Source organism: Ischnura elegans, chromosome X, assembly GCF_921293095.1.
Source record: "Ischnura elegans chromosome X, ioIscEleg1.1, whole genome shotgun sequence".
Taxonomy (NCBI): domain Eukaryota; kingdom Metazoa; phylum Arthropoda; class Insecta; order Odonata; family Coenagrionidae; genus Ischnura; species Ischnura elegans.
This window is the reverse complement of record NC_060259.1, coordinates 17,551,385-17,574,536: the sequence shown is the minus strand read 5'-3', so window position 1 is coordinate 17,574,536 and position 23,152 is coordinate 17,551,385. Positions and strand designations below refer to the sequence as shown.

At 41.3% G+C, this 23,152-nt stretch overlaps 1 protein-coding gene across 1 annotated transcript in view; it reads right to left on the bottom strand.

Annotated features, from left to right (window-relative positions):
- LOC124171924 (plexin A3) overlaps window positions 1-23,152 on the bottom strand; it is a 418,867-nt gene that overhangs the window by 31,751 nt on the left and 363,964 nt on the right. Inside the window, exon 7 of the mRNA XM_046551350.1 lies at window positions 12,779-12,941. Within this exon, the coding sequence (XP_046407306.1) occupies window positions 12,779-12,941 (163 nt within the window). The remainder of the gene's footprint in view (window positions 1-12,778; window positions 12,942-23,152) is intronic.

Here is a 23,152-nt window from a genome sequence, read left to right as displayed (position 1 = left end):
TTAAGGTTGGGAATGTGGGCCTCACCCCATTTCCCTCCATCAACTCTCCCCCCCCTCCCCTTCCCAACCGCATAACTCATTGCACTCAGGCAGAATACATGAGCAGAGCAGTGAAACAAGTTGTGCGAGTTGAAATTAAATTAAATTCTGTATAAAATAGTAAGTTTCGAGTATTCAATCATGACTATTCACCATTTCTATACATTTATTCCTAAAGTAATCAAATTTAACAAAGCATTCGCTTAATGCCAACATCATTCCTACCAGCATAATTCTAGTGTATTGACAGTAACTTTGGCACTCCACAGCCAGAGAATAAAAAGCTTTTTTTCGTCGTCTAGCTGTGGAAATGTTTATGGGGTTTTGGGTGTCAGAAAGAGTTAAGTAGTTGTGGTGTCACTCAGGGAAAATTCCTAAAAATACGCTTAGTGAAAGAGTACTACGAGCAGTAGAGTCAAAGTAATACAGCCGTTACTGAAGCACGTTTCTTCATTTTCAACACTGCACCATCTACACTACAGAGTGGAATACGTGAGAGAGCGTGAATTAGACCTAGGCGCCCACCTGAGATCACAACAGAGTTCCCTGTGACCTGGCAAAATCACCCTGTGAACATAAATGGCTGCAGTAGCGCTGCACAGGGGTTTCACATCTGCAAGTTCGTTTCCGTTTCAATGAAGCGCGGTAACAGCGCTTTTTCGCAACGCGCTCGCGAAACATGCAATTGCAGCGCATGCGCAAAGCATGCCCGCAGCTCGCGGCTGGAACGCTGCTAATGCGAGTTTGTGCAGCAACCCTCGTCGACGCGATACGCGATTGTTTACCAAGGTGCTTGGAAGGGAAGTTTGCTGAGACTATGGCTATGGCGTCCAACGTTCTGGAGATGCTGAGTTGTACTCTCGTCCTCGACAATTCTCATTAGGTAAGAATTTTATCATCTTCTTCTAAAATTTTACGTAAGTACTTCAAATTTAATTCTCCTTGAAATTAGGTAGAATTCCTTGCATGGTGAATATAAACGCATTTTAAGAGGTTGTGTTTTTGTTTACATACTTGGTTGCAGTTATATGTTGGGAATCATAGTAAATAAGCCGTAAAATATTGCTCATATAGGGTTTCAATAATAGTGAAATAGGAAATTTGTAACGCATGACACAGGTAAAGTTTACAGTTCAAAATTTTTAAAGAACAACAGTTCATTGAAAATCTATACTGTGCAGGGGCGCAGCTAGGAATTACGGCAGGGGGGTTTAGGTGCAACTAATAACGGGGTGTGTGTGGGTATGGGGTATGGAATACCCACCATGATAAGTGGTAGGTGCGAGATTAATAAATTGCGGAATTCAATCCTGCCAACTTTGTTCAGAACCCTTGTTTGACTCTTGATGTTTTCGTAATCAGATAAATATTACAATTGTTACAAAGCTATTCTAGGTAAATTTTTCCTCTTGTCATTTATTCCTTCCCTCCGTTTACAATTGATCTCCTATTCATTGCCTCTTTTGCATCAGTTGATGCTTTATGTGTGCTCTTCGGTATTCCCTCAGATGCTGATAAGAATCCTACGCTGCTTCATGTAGGTGTTGATAAAATAAATAAAAAGATAGGGGACTGGTACCAGCAAACGCACCAGGATAAGGAGATCCCTTGGCCACAGTGATTGTGTATACTGTTACGTTATAATGAATATGCTTTTATTTTTCTTTTCATTGCTCTTGCTTATGCTGATGTGTCTAGCATAGTTACTTTACGTGACCTCTGTTTATTCTCTAATTTTTAGTTTTGTATTTTGAGAAAGAGCATAAAAACTTCCACTGGTATTATATGCCATGTAATTCTGCCCTTGGGTACGGTCACTTTGTTCTGTGATTAGGAATTGGGATGCATTCTTATTCTATAATGAGTACTACGTTTGCTGCCTTTGCTTCTGATGATTTTTCGTTGCATTGCTTCTGCTGACATATCAAGCATTAATTAGTTACCATGAATTTTGTTTATTCTCTAATTTTCAATGTTATATTTTGAGGAGAGGGCAGAGAAACTTCCATTGTTATTAATTGCTATGTAAATCTGGCCTTGCATACTGTCACTTTGTTCTGTGACTGTTTTGGGATGTAAATTATCGGATGCACTGGAAATAAAATTTGTTTTAAGCATATTTTGTATTTTTGAGATTTTATTCCTCTATCCTAAACTCATGCTGCTGTGAGGAATGCTATAGAAGGAATGGGGAGTAAGTAACTGTGCTTAGGTATGCTTATGCTTAGTTCTTCTGAGGATTTTTGTGCTATTAGTACTGAGTGGTTACCAGTAATTAATTTTTCATTCTTTTCTGTTTCGAGATTTGAGAACTGATGCTGTTTTGGTTGAGTGAAGTACTGATGGCCAGCCTAGAGTGAAAGTTTATGGAAATTTGACTTTCTTCTTTAGGACCGTAGTAGAATTCTGCCCTGTGTGCCAAAATTCTTGCCAAGGTAATTGCGACTTGGTTTACTTCCCTGTGGCCGTAGTTATGCAGTTCATTCCAGATCTTTTCGATGATGGTATGCTTTCAGTGTCAATCCCCAAAAGCAATTCTATAATTCATCTACAGGTATGAATTATCATCGATGCTATACTCGTAGATATGTCTACGCGTTCTGGCAGAAGTCAGCCTGGAAGGTGAATAATGAAATAGCTATGAAAGGGTACCCAATTAAATTATCAGGTCTTGATTTAACAACGTAATTGCGGCCACCGGGCAGTAATCGGCAAGGATTAGGAAGAATGATCGCAGGCTTTCCTGAGTATAGATTTGTGGTAGGTTTCTCGGGACTTCCACCGGGTCAGGTTATCCAACTCCATCTCGGCCGACGTTTCGATGGACAACTTGTTAAAGAGCCTGACCCGGTGGAAATCCCGAGTAACCTTCCACAATTCGGCAAGGATTAGCTCGATTCGGTTAAAGGCAATTAAAGGGCAATACGGGCGCCGCAACGTCGCTAACGCATTTCTACAGCGCTGCAAAACGGTTTTTGCAGCGCTGCCGCAGCAACTGAACGGCGCTGCTGCAGCCGCTCAGCAGCGCTCGTGATGCTCCTCCGTTACGCTGCCGCAGCAGTTCTGCAGCGCTGCAGTGGCGCCCTAGCAACGCGTATGGCATTCAAAAAACGGAATAGGACAGTTTCCATCATCAAAGAAAACGAAAAACATTGATTGCGATTCGCTACCCACCATTAGTGTATTCATAATATACAAATTATTTGGTTTTATAATTACCAGTTTAGACGAATGGCAATAGTCAATTTTAACCGCATTTGAAAAAGGCCAGATTGGCGCCCATGCGATGCCACTCCACGTGACGTCACAGGGACCTAGTTTCTATACGAGTGGATAGGAGTTTTACATCGTCTAAGATTATCAATGCATGCATGAGGCACAAACTTCAGGGAAACATCTCTTAATAATCACCTATTAAAACTGGCTGTGGTCGGAAAGTTTCCTTCGTTTGATAAGGTATTAATAATCCATAATTAAGCCAAGCGCTACCTGCTAGCAGGGTACTCTGCTACCTGCTAGCATCCTGCGTCGTATCAGCGCTCAAAGCCTCACCCCAAGGTCACCTCACTTGCGGCAGCGGGAACCAGAACGACGTCACACGGGGTTTTCCCAGCATTCATACTTAGCCGTCGCGTTTTCGAGCGCTTGAAAATTTTCACTTTTCATTTAATCGCGAAAAATAGATATCGTCATTGAAAAATTTAAAAGCGTGAAATACGCACTCCAGGAGTAATAATCTTTCGATTCAGGCAATAAAAAAATAATAGGAAACCACCCTATTTTGAAGGTTACTGTCGCGCGTCAGAAGCGCATGGGCACCACCTGCAGCGCTACGGTGTAGCGCTGCTACTGCGCTTCGGCAGCTATTTGTGTTTACAGGGCATGAAATTTTCTTTGAGATGAAAAAGCCATGGAACCAAGGAGACGACATCTCCATTTGTGTAGCCACCATTTTCATCGCTTTTCAAAAACGTGGCGAGGTGCGCAGAGCGAATCAAAGATATTCCCAATAAATTGCAATAGCAATTGCGATAATAACAGCGAAGAGATTTCAATTTTATAGATTCTATAGCCACGAACACAAATTTCGGGTAACAACCCTAATTTCAGCTTATTTCACCGTGCAATTCGCACCCCTCTGCCCGTCAGCGTCGCGAGTGTCAACTTTAGGAAACCTATTTAAATGCGCGGAGGGTGACGACACAATTAGCGGCCTTATGGATATATATCCTTTATTCGTTGTCTTGCAATATTCCTTCAATTACGGATATTGCAAAAACAACTGAAAATTTCAACTTATTCTATCGGAGCCGGCAACCATAAATACTGCACCGACTGTTACCTACGTTGAACGATATCCTTATGTTGTAATGAGCCTATCCATGCATTTTGAGAGATTGCTACTTGAATTCTGATAAAAAAACGTTCCTTTGCTATTTTCATTCAACACATCCATTCCAATCGATTATTAGGATAAGCGGGAGAAATACTAACGCTCAACGGTTTTTCGGATATTTCACGCTGAATTGCCGCTTAATTAATAAAATAAAGATTATAAATACATACAACTTTCACTAAAAACCTGAAAAGGGTAATTTTGGCCAAGAAAAGTCCTGGGGGCCTATTACGAACTGCTCAAGGCAAAACGGCGGAGAGGCGACCGGGAAGGGCGGTGAACGTCCACTGGGAATTCACTCCGCCTCCCACGGCTTCATTTCCCATCGTGGTGGACATTTGGGACATATGTCGGGTGGCGCTGTCGTTTTTAAAACAAAATATCCGACAGAGGCTAGAAAACGGCTTTTTTCATGTTATAAATAAAATAATAATAAAAATTCTTTTATGAGTCAACGAATAAACGTAAATAACGGGCGAACAGAGAAACAGCGTTACCCACATGTTAAGCGAATAAGGCTGTGAGCCGCAAGACTTGGGAGGCTGCGCGCTAGGCTTCGATTGCTTGAAGAATTGAGAATGGATATCTTTGGGAGCGACACGGAGAACATCATCTTAGAGTCCCATTATATTTCCAGGTATCATCTACATCTACATGCTACCCCGCAAGCCGCCTAAAAAGGCGTGTGGCAGGGGGTATTAGGACACCAGCCGTCTGCATGAAAAAAGAAAATTCTCAAACAAGATTACGAGTAGCATTTATAAAAGTCCTTTATGGTCCGGGGAAAAACAGAAATTCCAATATCTACCTATTCGACAAAATATGTCTCTTAATTTATCGCTTCTGTCAGAACTGGAAATAAAATGGAGCTCTACGATGATATTCTCCGTGTCGTACCTAAATATCTCTATTCTGATCCGACAGAAGCGATAAATTAAGAGAGATGTTCTCCCGAACGGATAGATATGCAAATTCGTTTTCCTCCGAACCATAAACGACTTCAATAAATGATAGTCGTAATTTTATTTGGGCATTTGCTTTTTATATGTACACGGCTGGTGTCATAACGCCCCTTTCCACACGCTTTTTTTTACGTGGCTTGCGGGTAGTATGTAGATAAAATAACATCGTAGACACAGCCAAAGACAGATGGAAGTGGACAAATACTTTTTGTGAGTATATTTACATCACCTGAACTTCAGTCATTAATTCAATTAAATTGGGGTAGTTTTTCGTGGATATACGCTTTCCTTTGTAATAGCGTCACTTCATCAATCGATTAACAGATATGGAAAGTCGATGAGCTCGATAAGGGTCGAGGTGCCCATACTGTGAGTACTACTTTAACTCGCTGCTTGTAAAATTATACGAAGGTCTTTTGTGCCACAATTTATTTATTTTCAACGCAAACTTTTCCAGGGTTGTTCTAAACCATATTTCACGATAATAAAAAGTGGAAGTGAAGACCTTTCTACTCAAAAACATCAACGAGTATAAGTAAGAAAATTTTCCTCTGCCATTTCACCATTTCCTCTGCCAGGGGATTCGTCATCATTCGTCATTCGTAATCCAGAAGTTACTATTACAGCGCCTATTTTCTCATAAATAAATAAGGAAATACTTCAGAAACTTCGGAGGCAACAAGTTCGTGGGGATGATGGTGCATGAACCCACACACCATGTTTTCCAGGGTTCCGTATGTAATGTTCATGGGGGTACGGAGTTTATCGTTGGGAGTCCTGACCCGAACAACGCATCAGATCTAATACCAGTCGGAATGTGACAATTTTTGCCCACCCTGGATCATACGCAACCATATTTGATTTTAAACGGATCATATCCTCAACGGATTTCTTGCTATCCGATTCTAAAAAAATACCCACCATTAGTTCCTAAAAAAAGCTAAATATAACATATAAATAGCAGTAATTGTATCTTTACAAAAATTTAAAGCATTGTAGATTTCATTATAAAAGTGATACATTCGCCATCCACAACAATATCGATTTCGCAAGTATTTAACTATCATCGCGCTAATTTCCAAAAGGATCAGGATTGTTCACCAGAAGTACGACAGGAAATTAACCAGTTTTTGTGCCACATCGATGAAAAATTCGCAATGCATTAAAACCGACGAAATAGCATTTCCTTCACAGGAGACAGGTTTCTCCCATAGGGAAATACCAAGTTACACAAATCAACAACCAAAAAGAAAATAAAATTCATTAAAAAACTTTTTGATTCAAAGGGACCACGGAGGCAACAGAAGCGTAAATAATGTACGAAATCATTTTACCTGCCGAGGATATGAACTTCAATGAAGATTCCACATTTCCATTACAGAGATAAATAGATTAACCTGGATAACTTCTCGCACAGGTTGTTTTCAGGCGAGAGAGAACATAGAAAAAAATGTTTTCTCGCTCTACATGCAAGGAATTTCTTTTTAGCCAAAGCAGACTTAGCGTGAAAACAAATCTAAATACCGAGCGAGCCCGAAGCTTCTCCCTTCTTCGCCCAGGAAATTAAATTGCAATGGCAACGATGCTGAAAGACACACGACTCCGGGATTCCTAGCACTTAGCCACAGAGACATTTTTCATCATCTACCAAGACGCACTCCCATTCCACCCAGTGCCTTACTGGATGCTCATCAAAGCGTTGAAACGCCTGTTTCGGCCTCACAGCGTCTCAAGATGGCGTCGTACTCACCGTGAGAAAGCGCGCGAAAAACTCCGCGCCATGTGGCGCTGAGTGAGCAGCCTTTGTCCAAATGCGTCTACAACCGACTCCACTCTTTCATTCTAGGCACGATTCTTTCAGTCCCGTGGCGGCAAAAACACGAGCGAAGCGGAGGCGGATTTTTAGCTTGCAAGCGCGAGCGAAGATCCTGAATAAAATGACTGAGCCTATTCAGTCGACGAACAAGAAATTTCTTTCCCTAAACAAGCCCTAAGAAAATTTACCACAGCCAGTCGTATTCCCAACTAGGTAAAATACAAGAAACTGTGACAAAACGCAATAAACGTGGATTACTAAGCGCTCTGACGTGCAGTACGAGAGAGGGAGGGGCGGCGTGCTATTTGGCGCAACAATAGCAGTCAAGTTCTCGCTCTGCACGGAAGGAAGCTGCAGAGGAAATGCATCAAGTCGAAAAATCGTCCCATAACGAGCTACGAGGAACAATACGTATCACCTGCTACTGGGATCGACAGGATAATATAGAACTTAAACAGGAAGAGAGGACCAAAAGAGTTCCTATATATAACATAGACACGATATCATTCTTTAAAAAAACTTATAATCTCCACCAATCGGAACGATCTGCAATAAAACTTGGGCTCGGCGCGAATCATGAATTTGCACAATGAATTGTACCGAAAGAGTTTACAAAAGATTAGGAATAATAAAGACTCGCATCTCCTACTACTATCTACGTGAATAAAATAAGATCGTAGAAAAAACCTGTATCAAAATCAACTTCGAAGCTAATCAAAATGCACATTTTTTAACTGTATAGCTAACTGTAAGTTTTTTCGTGGCTACATGTTTTTAAAATATTTGAGGGAATAAACAGCAAGGCATGAAATATCAATCTCTCTATCAGCCTCGGAAAAATTGGCACGGGCCAATATACCATACGTAGCAACTCAATAACACGTCTGCAACGCTAAGAGCAATTCTAACTTTACTGGGATAGGAGCCCGCCGAAAATTTAATAGTAAAATTCAAATAAATTTCAAAGACTAGCAAGCAAGCTGTCTGCAAGAGTTCATGTTAATTAATTAAGTTGTTTTATGGAGAGTTAAAGTGAAGTTAATTTACATGGTGAATATATCCGAACACACCGCACCGAGAGCCGTTACGCCATTAACTGTCCCAAAACAATTTAGATTCTCCCACGAATGGAGATGTGGGGGCGCAGAGGGGGGAATACGTACACTCTCAGCATTGCGCATTTTCAGCTGCCACGCGAAAACCTACGACCATTTTCATTCCTAGTCGTCCATGCGTATCATCAATATAAATGTCAACGCGCACACCCAAGAGGCTCCTGCAATCAAAATATCTTCTTTTTAGGTTTCCATCAAATAAAGTCGATACCCAACATTTGCACCAAGCTAAGCCGGAAAAGATATCTAACAGTCTATAACAAATAAGATTTATCTAATCATAACGAAAGCATTTGCTTTTGAATGTATTCAGCGATCAACTTCTACATAGCGTGAAGCTGTCAAATTCATAACGAATACACTCCAACAGCGCTTATATTTCAAGGAATGGCAAAAATAAATTTCTATGATTTGCAACTAGACTAAGATTACAGCTATTATTAGAACTGTTCATTTTTACTTCACGACTATCAGGGCTTCAATTTTTAAAGCATTCAGCATCCTCAACGACGACATTTAAAAAAATGGAAGTAAACACTGCTTTGAGGCACAAATCCTGATCCTCATTAACACAGCTACCAGAGAGAAAACTTTCAAAAAATTTCTCCTCTAATTAAGCGTCGTCGCACCACCGTAGCCAATTTCCCTCTGATTTCAAGTTTCTCTCAAAGAATAAACCATCCATTAAAAGAGTTGACAAGAGGATACAGCTGGTAGCTTTGATTTATGATTACAACCAGTACTGCAAGCATTTCGTTTCATCAAAATAGTCGAAAAATAAATTATTCAATCTCTTTACAAAAGAAATTGCTCATTGAATAAATTAACAAAACGTCTAAGACATCACAGATCAAAGGGAAAAGTAACGCATGATATAATTTAGTCGCTCTGAGTACCTGCAAAAATTTATCCAACAATGAAATACGAATACACCACACATCACTTAATGCTACGAACTACTTGAAACAGCCGAGTCAAATTCTACAAAAAGCTCACGAAAGAAAGCACATTCGTATTTTGTCTTGAAGCAATTAATCTTTCAAACTTCCTACACTGCATTTCCTTCCAACCCAAGGCATAACCCTTGAGGAGCTCTGCGCCAAACATATTCAATCAATAGAGGATTAATTCTTAACTGCTGGCATCATCAAAATGTATAGAAGACCCTGCATAATTCATCTTAGCAAAGGAAATTAAGTTTTGTTAAGCTGAATAATTCAAAAATCAAATAAATAAAAATGAAATCAAGTGTTTATAAAATTTACCACAGTTGGCCGTAATGAAAAGCCAAAGAAACTAATTCTAAGAGTAGCTAAAGCATTGCTATACTTGATGTGGTCCGTTACAACGCCGGCAAAATTAAAGTTGTAAACTGGTCTCGTACACCCAAAATAAACATTTCGGCTTCCATGAGGATGTCGCAGCCCTCTTGAAAATCGACCTTCAATTTTTATTCAGACTTTAGGAACACGCATTTTTCAAGCTGGACACGGTTTCTCCCGGCAGGAACGCCCAATATAGCAGCCCCTCCATGTTCCCGCCACTGGTCAACTGATGGCCAGTTCCGTAACATGCAGACTAGTCGCCCAAATCACCGCAGAGGATCAAAAGCGATGGGCACTCGGCGCTTTCCATCCCGGCAAAACCCGCTCACGGGCTCACTGAAAGTACAGCACGGCGCCGAACGGATAATTTATGCGCACGAGGACAAACAAGTGAGCAATGAGTTGCGGGTGAGCAAAAATGGCCCGTTCAATTACACGAGCTCTCGTGGGACTTGGGCGAGGCGCATGGCGTGCGGCTCCACCGACACACTCCCAGTTAGCAAAGCACTCAACTTTTTTCACCATTTCGACTCCGGGACAGGGTCACAACGGTGACGTGGATGGAGAGGGGAACATCAAACACGTGAATGTTCAACAGAGCAGTCCAACAATAAATAGGGTACATTATCCCCAACCACCAGTGCACAGCCTCAAATTTCTCGCAGCCCAAACAACGCCATTCAAACGAGTCTCCCTTTCTGCCACACGAATCGAACCAAAATTTGATCAAATCCGAACCCTTTTGTTTGCTCGCATTCCAATCCGAGACACCAGTCCATACAAAAGAGGCTTGATTCACTTTGATCACATTTTAATACGTTTTCACAGTAAAATTCTTACCATCGTCGGGTACTTGTTCTCAGTACATTTTGCAAAACATATCAAGGAGGAGAACCAAGGAGGGGACTGACTGAGGGGGAAGATGAGGGTGGGGAACGGAGGGGAAGGCGCCCGAATCATCTTTCATTAGAAATTACACAAGGAAAAAGCAAAAAGTACAATCCAATACATGTGCAATCGCCGCATTCCTATTTTCCCACCAATCCCAGTCTCGCCTAAATATTTTCCTAGGTATCGTCAATAGAGTTGTCCACGAGATAGGCGCATTGTTTTACGTAACTACCCTTCAAAATTCTGCGTTAGACTCATTTCTTAACACTCTATCGATATCATGCAAACAAAAATCGCAAACCCTTATGCCTTATATAATTCGCTTCCCTGATCATGAAATTCTGATCAGCGCCGCGCATTTCATCAAATAGTATCCAATCTCAGTATTAGAGAAAAGAGATATACTCGATAAAGTTAACATATTTTTATGCAGTCAACTGATTATTCGATACCGTTTTATCATGATATTATCGATTTTTGTAAGAGTGATTACAATGAAATACTCCAGCTATACATTTTCCATACATTCTATAGGCAGAAATTTAAAAATTAAGCACATTAATTCATAAATTGGTGTATTGTGATCTTCTACCGTAATCAGGTCCTCTATGCGAGCAAGAACGTTTCGGGACATGATTCTGCTGGAGTTGTAATCTAGCAGTTATATCAAAACCATCTTGTCTTTCTAGCGACTAGAATCATTGCGAATTCGGTGGGGCAGAAAGGGTTAGCAGTGTAATACACTCCGATTCACCATTTACTTATGTACATTTTCCACGGAAAGGAGCTATCAGAAAAAAATTCCTCTACACGAGAGCCCAGCTTTCATAAAGAAATGCGCTCCTGTCGTTCACAATTGAGCTACATTTACTGCCAGTACCTCTGCTCTCCATCAAAACTAAGCTGTCCACGTCAAAATTCTCTCTTTTTGAGGACGCGATGGACAAATTCCAGAGCTCTCGAGATAAAAGTGAGACTGCGGAGAGCATTAAAGGTGGGCGGGGGAAGGCAGAGCGATGCGGAATGCGATTGCATCGACGAGGGCTCAGAGAGAGCCATTACTTGAGCCAACAGAATCTATAGCCCACGCTCACAATGAGACTGATTTGGCCGAGGATTTGGTGTGCATAGGAAACATTTCCATTGGCACAAGCCATTCAAATGAGGTCTGCCCCTAAATTAAACACCACAAATTCAATACATATGGTGGGATCTGGATGATTCCACCTTTTACATTCGCAATTCGTCTCTAATTAGAAATCCCTCATCCACCCATGGCAACTTGCATTCCGAAAAGATTGAACTTTAAGTATTTTTTCATTTACGATACTGAAGCATTATTTGTTAGTTATTGCTGAGAAAACAGGACTGAGCAACAAATTATATTTCGATAGGACAATGATACCCAACGAACGGTAGAGATAACAAAGCTTTGTATCGTGTATAACACACCCAAACAGTTCAACACCTCTCCACAATCACCACACCACAATCCGATTAAACATACGTGGAGTATTCTAGTGGCACAAATAAGGTAGAAGAATACATAAAACAAGAATGACCTCAAGACTACTTTGTTAGAAGAATGGAAGAAAATATCCTCTGAAGACACATCAAGATTGGTCCATTCAATACTAAATCGCCTTCAGATAGTCCTAAAAGCCAAAGGGAATACCTCAAAATACTGAATATTGCATTGTGCCTTATGACTTAAATCAAAGTGAACATTCCAGGTGACCTAATACTTTTTGTGCGACACATTTGAAGTTGTTTTTCGTTTTTGTTTTAAATTTCAAAAGTTTATATTTTGTTTCGGTAGTTGCAGAGTGTCTAAGAAATAAGAATAGTCTATAGAACACACTGATAACCACTTCAAACCAGAAACAAACGCTCAACATAGCGAAAATGGAAATTTTAGCTAGAAAAAAGATCTGTCCGAATACTTTTTGAACTCCCTGTTGGAGCCACGAGCTTTGCTTAAAAATTGTAATCACAGCAAATACAATGGAAAAATACCATATAAACAGTCTGTTTCAGTCAGACACGAGTTCTGAAACAGTCACGCCGAATACATTGGTAGTGATTGCAGGACTTAAGTAGAGGGACCAGGCCAAAGGAATGGGGGATTACGATGAATCAATGAGGATAGCCAGTCGTTGATCCACGGGGCGACTGCCATCAGTTACTTCTAAGTCATTTGAGCCCATGGGCGGACTTGGTGGATCAATACTCACGTTGGCCTTGCGGGATCGAGGGCAGAAGATCAGTCCTGGGAGTCGTGCAGTTCACGCCGTAAGATTTCCTCGTGGCATTCGTGATGAGCGTCTTGTCCAAGGCGGTGAACGCGCACAGAAACTGGCCCGAGAGCGATGGCAGATTCTCAATTACCAACTCCAACTGAAAAGTGGAAATACATTCAATTAGAACACCGATTAATACTGTCCGCATTTGCAGTTCTTCATGACAAAATAGTTTATGAAAAAGAGAATTTAACTTCCCAAGTAAGTTCATTTCTTATAGGTCAACTTATAGGTCTCATGAAGGTAAACTTGCACAGGGGCCATATGCAACCTGGAATAGTTTTTACTCGCTTTTACCTTTTCTTTAATAAAAATAAGAGAGTTTATCCCTACTGTTTGGTGAATTACTTTGTCCGAAAAATTACTCTCGAAAACTTTAGTAAGGACGTCAGCGTACCCATCCAAATTTTAACTGAGCCACGCAGGTGTAAAAGGATTCCCAAAGATAATCACCTGCATGATAACACGCCCAAGGAGAAACAGGATTCAACGCGGACATACGATAGTAAACATGCAGTGGCCCTTGGACAGGTCGCGTCCATGTGACCAGCAACGACATCGGGACATTTGATGAGACTCTAGTCGCGTCGGCGAAGCGAGAAAAGGAATCGTTGAAGATGTTACGGTATGTACAACCCCAGTCACGCACATTTTAGATAATAATTTACATAAAAAATTCAATTTCTTCCCATCCTGTGGGCTACGGTTTGAATTCGGCGGTATCGGATGGGACGGTAATACGCCCGCATTTCCTAATGATAAGGCTAACATTGGTTTTCTCTCCTCTGTTCCTACTTTACCCTTCTACGCAGTACGAATGTCCTTAGTTAGCGACCAACCCATCTAAATAAATACCAGCCAAGCAGAAAACAAGACTTAATTTTGCTGTGAATAAGTTCTCCAATACTTCCTCCAAAGGGATAAAAATCGATTCTCATTTCTTCTCCGGGAATGGGTTACATTACCTCTGAAACAGCAACACCCAGGTTTCGCATGCGGTTAGCTGGCGTCGCCTCAATATCGGCGTGAGGTTTTCCCTTCCCGAGCACTCGGGGAATTCCACTCTAAATTAGGCACTAATGTTGTGAAAGGGGTTTCGGACTCGTTGAATACTACCCAGCGCTCATTCCAACATAATACCAATAATTTCCTCGCATTTATTAGGCTTATATAAAAAAATGGAATAACCAAAATTTCACAAACCATTATTCTGTGCGATGTGATCCACTGAATTGTGACGAATTTTTGGGTGGCCCAGTGCAAAACGCTGAATCTCCATGGCGGAGATACAGCTTCGGCAACAGATAAACCCGATTAACATAGCTACAATGATAACATCATTTGCTTCGAACATTTCATTTTTCAACATTCAACGCAAAATGCACTTATTTTTTAAATTATCTGTTAATAACCACAACCTATCACAAGAAACTACCCAGAGCGAGCGATTTTCCGCTTCTTCGCAGGTGACCAAGAATAGCAAAATTCCAATTTCCTGATTCCAGGGAAAGCGTTTGTTTATAAGCTGTTTACTTCATGTGGAAATTTTTATTTCCATTAAATGAAATCCTCAAAAAGACGGAGAAGTACCACTAGTTAAAGGAATTTCCTTAGCTGTTTTTTATGCCCGTTAGAGCAATACCACAGTCTATACAGTCGCGACAAGTGGGACTCGTTTCGAGCAGTTGGTGGTTAGTAGCATTCCAAGCGGCGGCCGAGTATAACTTCAAAATTATTCTACAATTCAATGTATTTAGAGATTAATAATATGCTACAGAAATCAGTATTTGATTAGAAAATGTAAAAAGCTACATATTTAAACTAATACTTGAGACAGATGGTTCACACTGTTTTGAAATATATAGCCTTACATATATATCAATCCTCTAGTGGGTCTTGAAAAATAGATGATCCACGAGAAGCTTTCAAAATTAAAAGTTCTTGTCGTGAAGAATATAGCGAAAAAAAGCTAACCTCAACAAGATTCAAATTTTTTTAGCTGAAATACTCCAAATAAACATACGAGAGGGGACTCAAAAGCAACTGGAATAGCGCTTAGGGGGGAGGGGGGGTGAGTGAGGAATCGGTTTTTTCCCGCAAAGGGTTCTAACTTAGAAATGGTCACGGTCAAAAAAGGCCCAGGAAATGTCAAGGCTTAGAACTTCTAAGCCCAAACGCACCCGCCCACACTGTCAAATCCATCAAATCCACGGCAGCACTCAATATCAAATCAATACGGACAAATATGTGTCACAACACTTTGAACGCACATCGCAAAACCGCAACGATCGATTCCGAATGGCTTCGACCGTGGCTTTCTCTGTGGGTTGGCGACCTCGAATCGACGCCCGACCAACACGAGACTCGAGGAGGGGGCGGGCCTTGGGTTTAGTAACTCGTCATTGCATGATGATTACGTCGGCCCAACGCGTCCCGGACAAGCTTCATTTATGTAGCCACACAAAAATATCCGCCAAGCGGCGAGTCCAATGCGTTATTTCAACAGAGAACTTGCATTCACGAGTAATAAATAATATTCAAAAGTTATGGCTCCAAAAGATGATTTAATGATACATATAAATTATGATTAATTGCTGCCGAATATCATTAACGGGCCAAATTTAAGCTGATTTTCTTCCGAATTTCGGAATTCTCTGGCAGAGCCGACATTAGCAAATCCATCGAAATGCGACGTGGGGAACAACACGCTTGGTAACCGACACGTGAATTCCAGAGAATCACATACGCTCGATACCTCACTCGCGCTGCCAAACTTAATCGCGTTCGACAAAACATTTTATCTCCGTCGATTGTCCGGCGAAATGTTCACTTCCAAACATCGATTTAATATTTTCAATCGATTTCCTGCTAACAGTGGATTTGAAATCAACATTTTCATACAATACATGCTCATCAATCGACATATGCACTCAAGACAGTAGATTTGCATCCAAAATCGATTCACTAACATAAATCCACCAAATAGTAGCCAACCACCATCTGCGTTTAGAAGTCGAAGTTGACTGCAATAACGATAGCTTTCATACCTTTATGACCTTTGACCCCCATTATGACCTTCGGAGGTCAACAAATCAACAATACTGATAAATGAACTGCAAAACTGACTAGAGCACCCTTTAAAACCTATGGTTCGACACGTTGGTTGTCACGATGGCCCAACGTTTACCTCTATGACCTTTGACCTCAGTATTAACCTTGGGGATCAAATAGTGTATAAGACGAGAATTTGGACAATACCAATGACTTGAGCACCCTTTAAAACCCATGGATCGACACCTTTGTTGGTATCCTATTTTTTCCACCGTTATGACCTTGACTGTGACCTTACTGTGTCAACGATTGAACATTCGTAAATAAAAGTGTTATTTTCGGTTTCCTCGTGTCCAAAAACCTATGAATTGACATCTTGGTCAATGAATTTAAGATTTTTTTCTATCTCGAATTTTTTAACATTGAATCCCCGTAAGGTAAATTCAAAATTATGGTTTGGGCCCACATTGTGAGGTCAAAAGGTGAAAATTTTAAAATTTTGCTTACACTCAACAAAACTAAGGACCTTTCCCCACAAGTATGCCAATTTTTAAGAATACTGCTCGAAGGCAAGTTACTAAAATTAGAGGTCAAAAATGACACACGACCCTTGGGACAGTCTGTATAAGGGTGAAGCTGAGGGTTTCACAAAGAAACAGGGAAGCGGCCGGGGAAAATTGCAAATCAAGTAAAAGGACAAAATTTCGCAATGCCTTAGCCATTAAAATTTTGTTAATATTTCTTGGCTTTCATGCTGACTGTTCGTTCGTGTGTTGGTGTGTACGCTGTCTTTATTACATTATCTTGTTACTTAAAGCATCCCATCCTTGCTCAGCACTTGCTTCATTCATACCCTCCGTCTCTTACTTGTCTCGTCCAACGGTTTCCTCTCTTCTCCCACCATGTCTACCACTTCGTTCCTCTCCGTCCGATTCACTTCCTCTAAACCTTTTGTTCTAAACCTAATGACTTCATCATGCTATATTCTTCTCCAGGGTCGGTCTGGAGTGATTGGAGGCGCTTGACAGGTGCTCTTGAAGGGCCCTCCTTACCAGGAGATGCGGGGGTCTTCCCCCGGAAAATTTTAGGAAATCGCAAGCCCGGAAATGATTTTGACGCTATTCAGGCTCTTAAAATCTACATTAAAGTTAATAGAAAATTGAAATTTTGAAAGAAAAATACTATGAAATGTGAGAATTTCACAGCTTGTGAATTTTAATACTGTTTATTATGCTCCTATTATAAATTTAGTGGATTTTCTCCCTGAAACGGCACTGAAATCTAAAAAAAAACTTTTCCTAATAACCCTTTCAAAAAGCATCACGTTCTCTTCTTTCATCTGACACCTCTTTTTTTAATTTTTTATAACATTTTTACTCTGAGTATGTTGAAAATAAAGCAATGAAAACGTAGAATTTAATTATTGCGAAAAACTGGTCCAAGTTATTTGAGTATTTAATTACAATGTTCATGCATGCTTCATTATAGACGCAAACGTTGAGGGGGACCCCCTCAGCTCGGGTCCATTGCCGACCGACCGCCTCCGTTCCTTCTCACTCTTTAGTCATCACATCAAACAACGACTGCAAGCCTTACGCCGACTCTCTAATGAAAGCCTGATCATGCGCCAACTTGGCAGGCTTCAACATCAATCCTCTTACTTCAATGCAAACATCTAACTCTTCCCATTTGTCTCTTCTGTCTCCTCACCATGTGAGTTATATATAATGACACCTTGTTTTTTCCTCAAAATACCTATTTATTATCCTCAGAACCACATTCGTTCATCCCTTTTTCATTCATCGCATTTGTTACCCTTCTACCCAGCTGCTTACTGTGACCCCAAGTTAACTTTAATCTTCACTGATTTACATTTCGGTGTAGTGGTATATCTGAGCTGAAACTAGATAAAATCGAAAATTTTGGAGGGTAAAACTTAGATCTAACATTATCCAGCAAATTACTCACCCTTCAGCGCCAGTTCGACTTGAATGAGCGTAAAATTATTTCGTTCCATGTTTTCAGGGAAGCGTTAGTTGGTAGGGTCCTATTCCAAAACTGTTTTTGTGCCACCTTCACGTGGACTTCCTTTCGTCAAGCATTCGTTGCTCTACCGAGAGTAATTTACATCTAGTCCTCTCAAGGGCTCATTAGAACCCACAATCCTTTCCACCGCAAGCGGTTGCCTAAGAGAACGGTACATAAGCATATAATTCGCAACATTAATTTATAGGAGTCTTAGAACCCCTGCTTAAGCTTTTACAGCTTACTTGCAAGAGTGGTTATAGAATTAAAAATAATAAGATTTGGCCTTCTCTCTCTCGTACCCTACTTATTTCATCGGGAGTCTCACTGGCATGGTATAGACGAAGAAAACAAACAAAGTTGCTTGACAGTCGCGAGGGAACCACCGAAAACCATTGGCCCGTCCAATTGACGGGAACAGCCACGAGATGCGCTAAGGCCACTACAATCGGAAGGCTGTTAAACTCTGAATATAAATGCTCATAATTAAGGTTTCCACACCATACCATACGACTCGGGTGTCCCTCTCTCTTCCACGCGGGATGGGTTACTCGTCGGAAAAATCCTTAAATTCTTTCCCGATTTTTTCGATGGTGGCATTTTTTTTGGCTGTGGGGACGAAGGTTCACGTGGCCTTCCAACCACTGAAATCGTGCTTGTGGCTTTTGGCGATGGTTAAAGTAGTCAAGTTGCGCCATTTGCACAACCTGATCGTGTCAAATCAATCCCCAGAGGACAAGGAACGCGCATTACGCGAAGGTCGACTTCGGAGAATTGCAAAGCCGGCAGCTCCGGGTATGTGGACTGACTTCTGAAAGTGACTGTACAAATGATCCAGCAAGCTAAATTGCTTCGAACGTTCAAACGAACAGTGCAAAATCAACCTCATTTTTAAGACTAAAGTTCCTATCTAATACTTTACAATGATAAACAGAATCATATTTGTCTATCCACAATATCAAATTCTCGGCTCCAAAAATTCGGCTTCGGTTTCAAAAATTCAATTTTCCAGCGTAATCAAACTCATTCCCCACTCAGTTGTCCCATCACACCCTTGATAATTATTTTTTTTTTCAAATCTGCTTAGTACTACGTTCTGCATTTGGCTTTCTCATGCATTTCAACATACAGTCAACTGAAATACACAACGATATGATTTATTGATTATAGTAATAGCACTTGTTCTTGCGAGCATTTCCGAGACCCACGCAGCAAGTGTTCTGGTGTCATCTCTGCGACTGAGGCGCACCTCTGCTCGTTTGAGAGAAAAGAAAACCCCGCAAAGTGTTGGCCTGCGCGGATCGATTGTTTCTGACCCTTAAAATGCAAAATCACGCCCAAAATCATTCACACGAAATGGGTCTCTAGACGGGAGTCAAGGATTCCATCCAATTCCCTCCCTCCTTAATGACCCGTTCTCACTGCATTTAGGGATCTTTAAGGGGATAAACGGAACGCTAAATGCGGGTTTTACGCGGAGCATTAAATTTATTAGTGATTGCCAGCTCCATTGGCGTAAATAATTGTATCTCAACAACACAGACCTAATGCAGGAACGTACTCACGCTTCAGAGCATGAACGAAACGTATACAATGCTATCCGATGTACGCAAGTGATTGCTTATTAAAACAGAGAAGATATAATGAAAGGGAGGTACTTTCCTAGAAGGTAGCCAGCCAGAGATTAGCTTCTGAGGGACATTGGGTGGTATGCAGGTCGCCTCTTCTGGTCATTTGAGGTCAGTTGGCATTATCGGAAAGTCAATAATTTCATGTATGCTTTAAGTTTGCTTTGCATAGTTATAAAGTTTCCAATCCTCGTTATATCTTTTTTTGCCGAATAGGATGTTGGTATTATGGATTGGTCTTCATAAGCGTATGCTCCCTAAATCCACATGATTTGTCGAAACTTTTTGAACTAAAGCTATCTGGTGACAGTTAATACAATCTGATTTCGAGGGAATTCCGGATCTAAGAGCCTGATATTAGTCCACAAATTAATTCCACGGAAGGAACTTTATCCCATAAAATAATAATTTATGGCCCACTTAATCTTTAGAATAGCTAACGACCAAATTATGGAACATGAATGTCGCTTTTTAACCATGACATTAAAAAGCGACAAGCGACAAAAACAATATTTACCAAGATCAAGGGAGTGATATTTAACATTTATCTATTTCACGAAGGTGCGCGAAAATCTCACCATTTATATTCGTACGCAAATGGAACTAATTCAGATTTGACGACTGAAATAATTGGAGTAAGGATACGTTTGATAATCAATTTATTAAGGAAGGATCTTAGTTAATGCAGAGATCAATACATAAGATTTTTCCTTGCGAATCGGCGACGCTTCCTGGGAACCTGCACGTGAAGATTTCGTTTCATGGAGCCATGAAAACCCTAGTTAGAACAAGGAAAGGGGTTACAAGTCACGCTACTTGGTGTACTCTGCAAATTTATGTCTATAGATACATCGATCTCTGATGGAACTGAGTATATACGCACTGCTTACGTGACTTTTAAAACGATAGTGATATAAACAATTCAATTCCTCAAGATTTTCTTTATCAAGTTCTAAACAATTGCTAAAAAAATATCTGCACCAAATTTGGCTTCCTGAAATTATACAGCGTGAATTTTACTTCGCGCCATATGCAAAATATGGAGTGGATGAGTACCTGTATCTATTCTCCATTCTTCTTCGAGGATGCTTACAAGTTATAGTTCCCAGTCAACAATTAGAAAATTTGGGGTGCATATCAGCCCTGGGCAACGAAAAGAAGAGAAAATTCAATGTACCACACACATTTCAGATAAGTAACTCTATTTCAACTTCGGTCCCATAGACATTACGTCATCCGGAGGTTCTCTCGAAGAGACCCACGAAGAAAGCACGTTTTTTTACCCTGAGATGCACTTCCATTTATGTATGTCTCCCCATTTCGATACATTTAACTAATTGTGAGAATACATAAAAACGCGGACAGCATTCGAGTTCATGCAGCTCTTGCGGGCTTCGCACACGCACAGAGAGTGGCTGCCTCAATGGCACTAACAAGGGCTAATGACCCACGAAAAAGATGAACACATTCACCAAGTCGGGCGGCCCACAGTGAAGAGGAGCAGATGAAAGACGCACAGAGGGCTTGAAAGGCCCGCGCGGTGGGCAGAGGGGCGGTGGAAAGGAGGCCCACACAATGACAGAGAACTTTTTTAAAGAGAGGGACAACTCTTTTCAAACTTGGAGAATTGAATGCTTGAAAAGCAATGAGGACGCCTACTCAATGAACCCGGGGGTTGTGTGGAGGTGATGGAGACGCTGCTCGCGGCTGGACCCTCGGCAGTGGAGTGGGCACAGAGACCTCTCGAGATTGGAGAGGGTTCTTTAATGGACTGCATCCATTCGATAAAGGTTGCGCGGGAGGGGAGCTCTCATCGATTTTTACCAGGTATCGTTTGAAGTTTCCTTGAGAGAGAGAGAGAGGATGGGGGTTTGATTGCCCGCACACTACGCGCATTTTTATGGAGAGATTTTGCCTTCAGGGAGAAACGGACGCGGTTCGAGCAACAGCCACTGCTGAGGCACGGGCTGCTGCCGCCAGGAGGCACCACGACCAAGGGAACATTTGCCCAATTAATTAAACTATTCCCAATCCTTAATGCACGAGGCGTTGGCAGCACAGACGAAAGAAGAACGTTCATCAGAAAAGACATTCTCAGCAACGATATTCAGATTAGACAGACAACAATCCTCAATGCTAGAAGATAAAGTCAAAATATACAGTTACAATGTGCTCTTTTACCTATAACAAATACATATTATGTATCATTTGTCGACTGCGATCGTTGGTAAAGTAAAGAGACCCATGTTTTTTTCCTGTTTACGATCCATCGCCTACTTCTTGAGCTGTTCGTGGAGAAAAATCAACGACCTTAACTATTTCGCAGGTGCGTTCATAATGTGACGTGCTCATGCCGAGCGTATCGCCGCTTCTCCACTTAGCCCTGGGCCTTGTGCATGGGCCGCGACTGGCTCCTAGTTCTCCACTTTCTTGGGAGCGATTATTTCCCTCAGTGTTCTCTCTGAACTAATAATTGAGCCACACCTCTGATGACGGCAACAACTCATAAGAAAAGGGCCGCAACATTTGCATTTCCTTCTTTTACACCAACGAGCTGGGATCCGGTTGGTGCGGTGGATAGTGTGTTGGCTTCTCACCCCGCGGACTGAGGTTCAAATCCCCGCAGTTGTGGAGATTAATGATACGCATCAAGATCCCTGCTTGAGTGTTGTGTGGAGCGCACTGGAAGTACAGCACTCGTATGGGACGCTCAGCCCTCGGTGACTTACGCTTGGAGAAGGCTAATGCCGACAAAGGTACGATTTTTGAAGTTCAGAAAACGGTAGCTCCAATTTTTAAGTATTTTTCTCGACAACTTCTCCAAGTGTCGACATGAGGAACGAACTTTTTTTTCATATTCATCCAAAGTCTTATCCAATAAATTTCCGGATTTTATAAAATAGACTCCTCCGGTCTGAAAATTGTGGACTGCTCAACGTCGTAAGCTTTCTCTACGATTCATATATATGTTATACTACTAGATTTTCCCCTTGTAACCTGCGATCCGCGGTTACGTTCGTGGGCTGAACGCTTTCAAATGTTGCATTTTCCGAACTATAATGCATTAGTGTTACTTAATTCCATTTTCACAAACCGACCAAGGTAATCATCCTTTTCATACGTGTCTGAGTACAGAAACCGATATTGTACGCTATTTCGATCAAAGAAAATGGGGATCTTCCAAAGAGCCAACCACAGCCACTAAATCCCGCGAGAAGCTTCGTGGGCTAGTGGCTGATAAACGATAGGACATTGAGGCAACTAACCGCGACAAATAACGAAGATGTATGCATCGGCCAGCATGTGATGGCAGTGCTGTGAGAGGTGATCAATTCATTTGCGCTGATTTATTATCCATGGATCAAAACGAATTCAGTAGCCAACTGCAAGATCCCATCCGCTCGTTTCTTTCCGGTCTGGAAATAAGGGGCGCAAAAATGATAAATGTGAGCGGAACTTACGGAACACGTTTCCTATGAATTGCTCAAGCACTGAACTCTAAGGCTACGAGTTGAGAGCGACTCCCAACCTAATCCTTCCGAGAAGACCGAGTCTCCCGCTTCCCTTGAAGTAGTTTCCTCAACGAGCCACTCTTTTCCGTTGC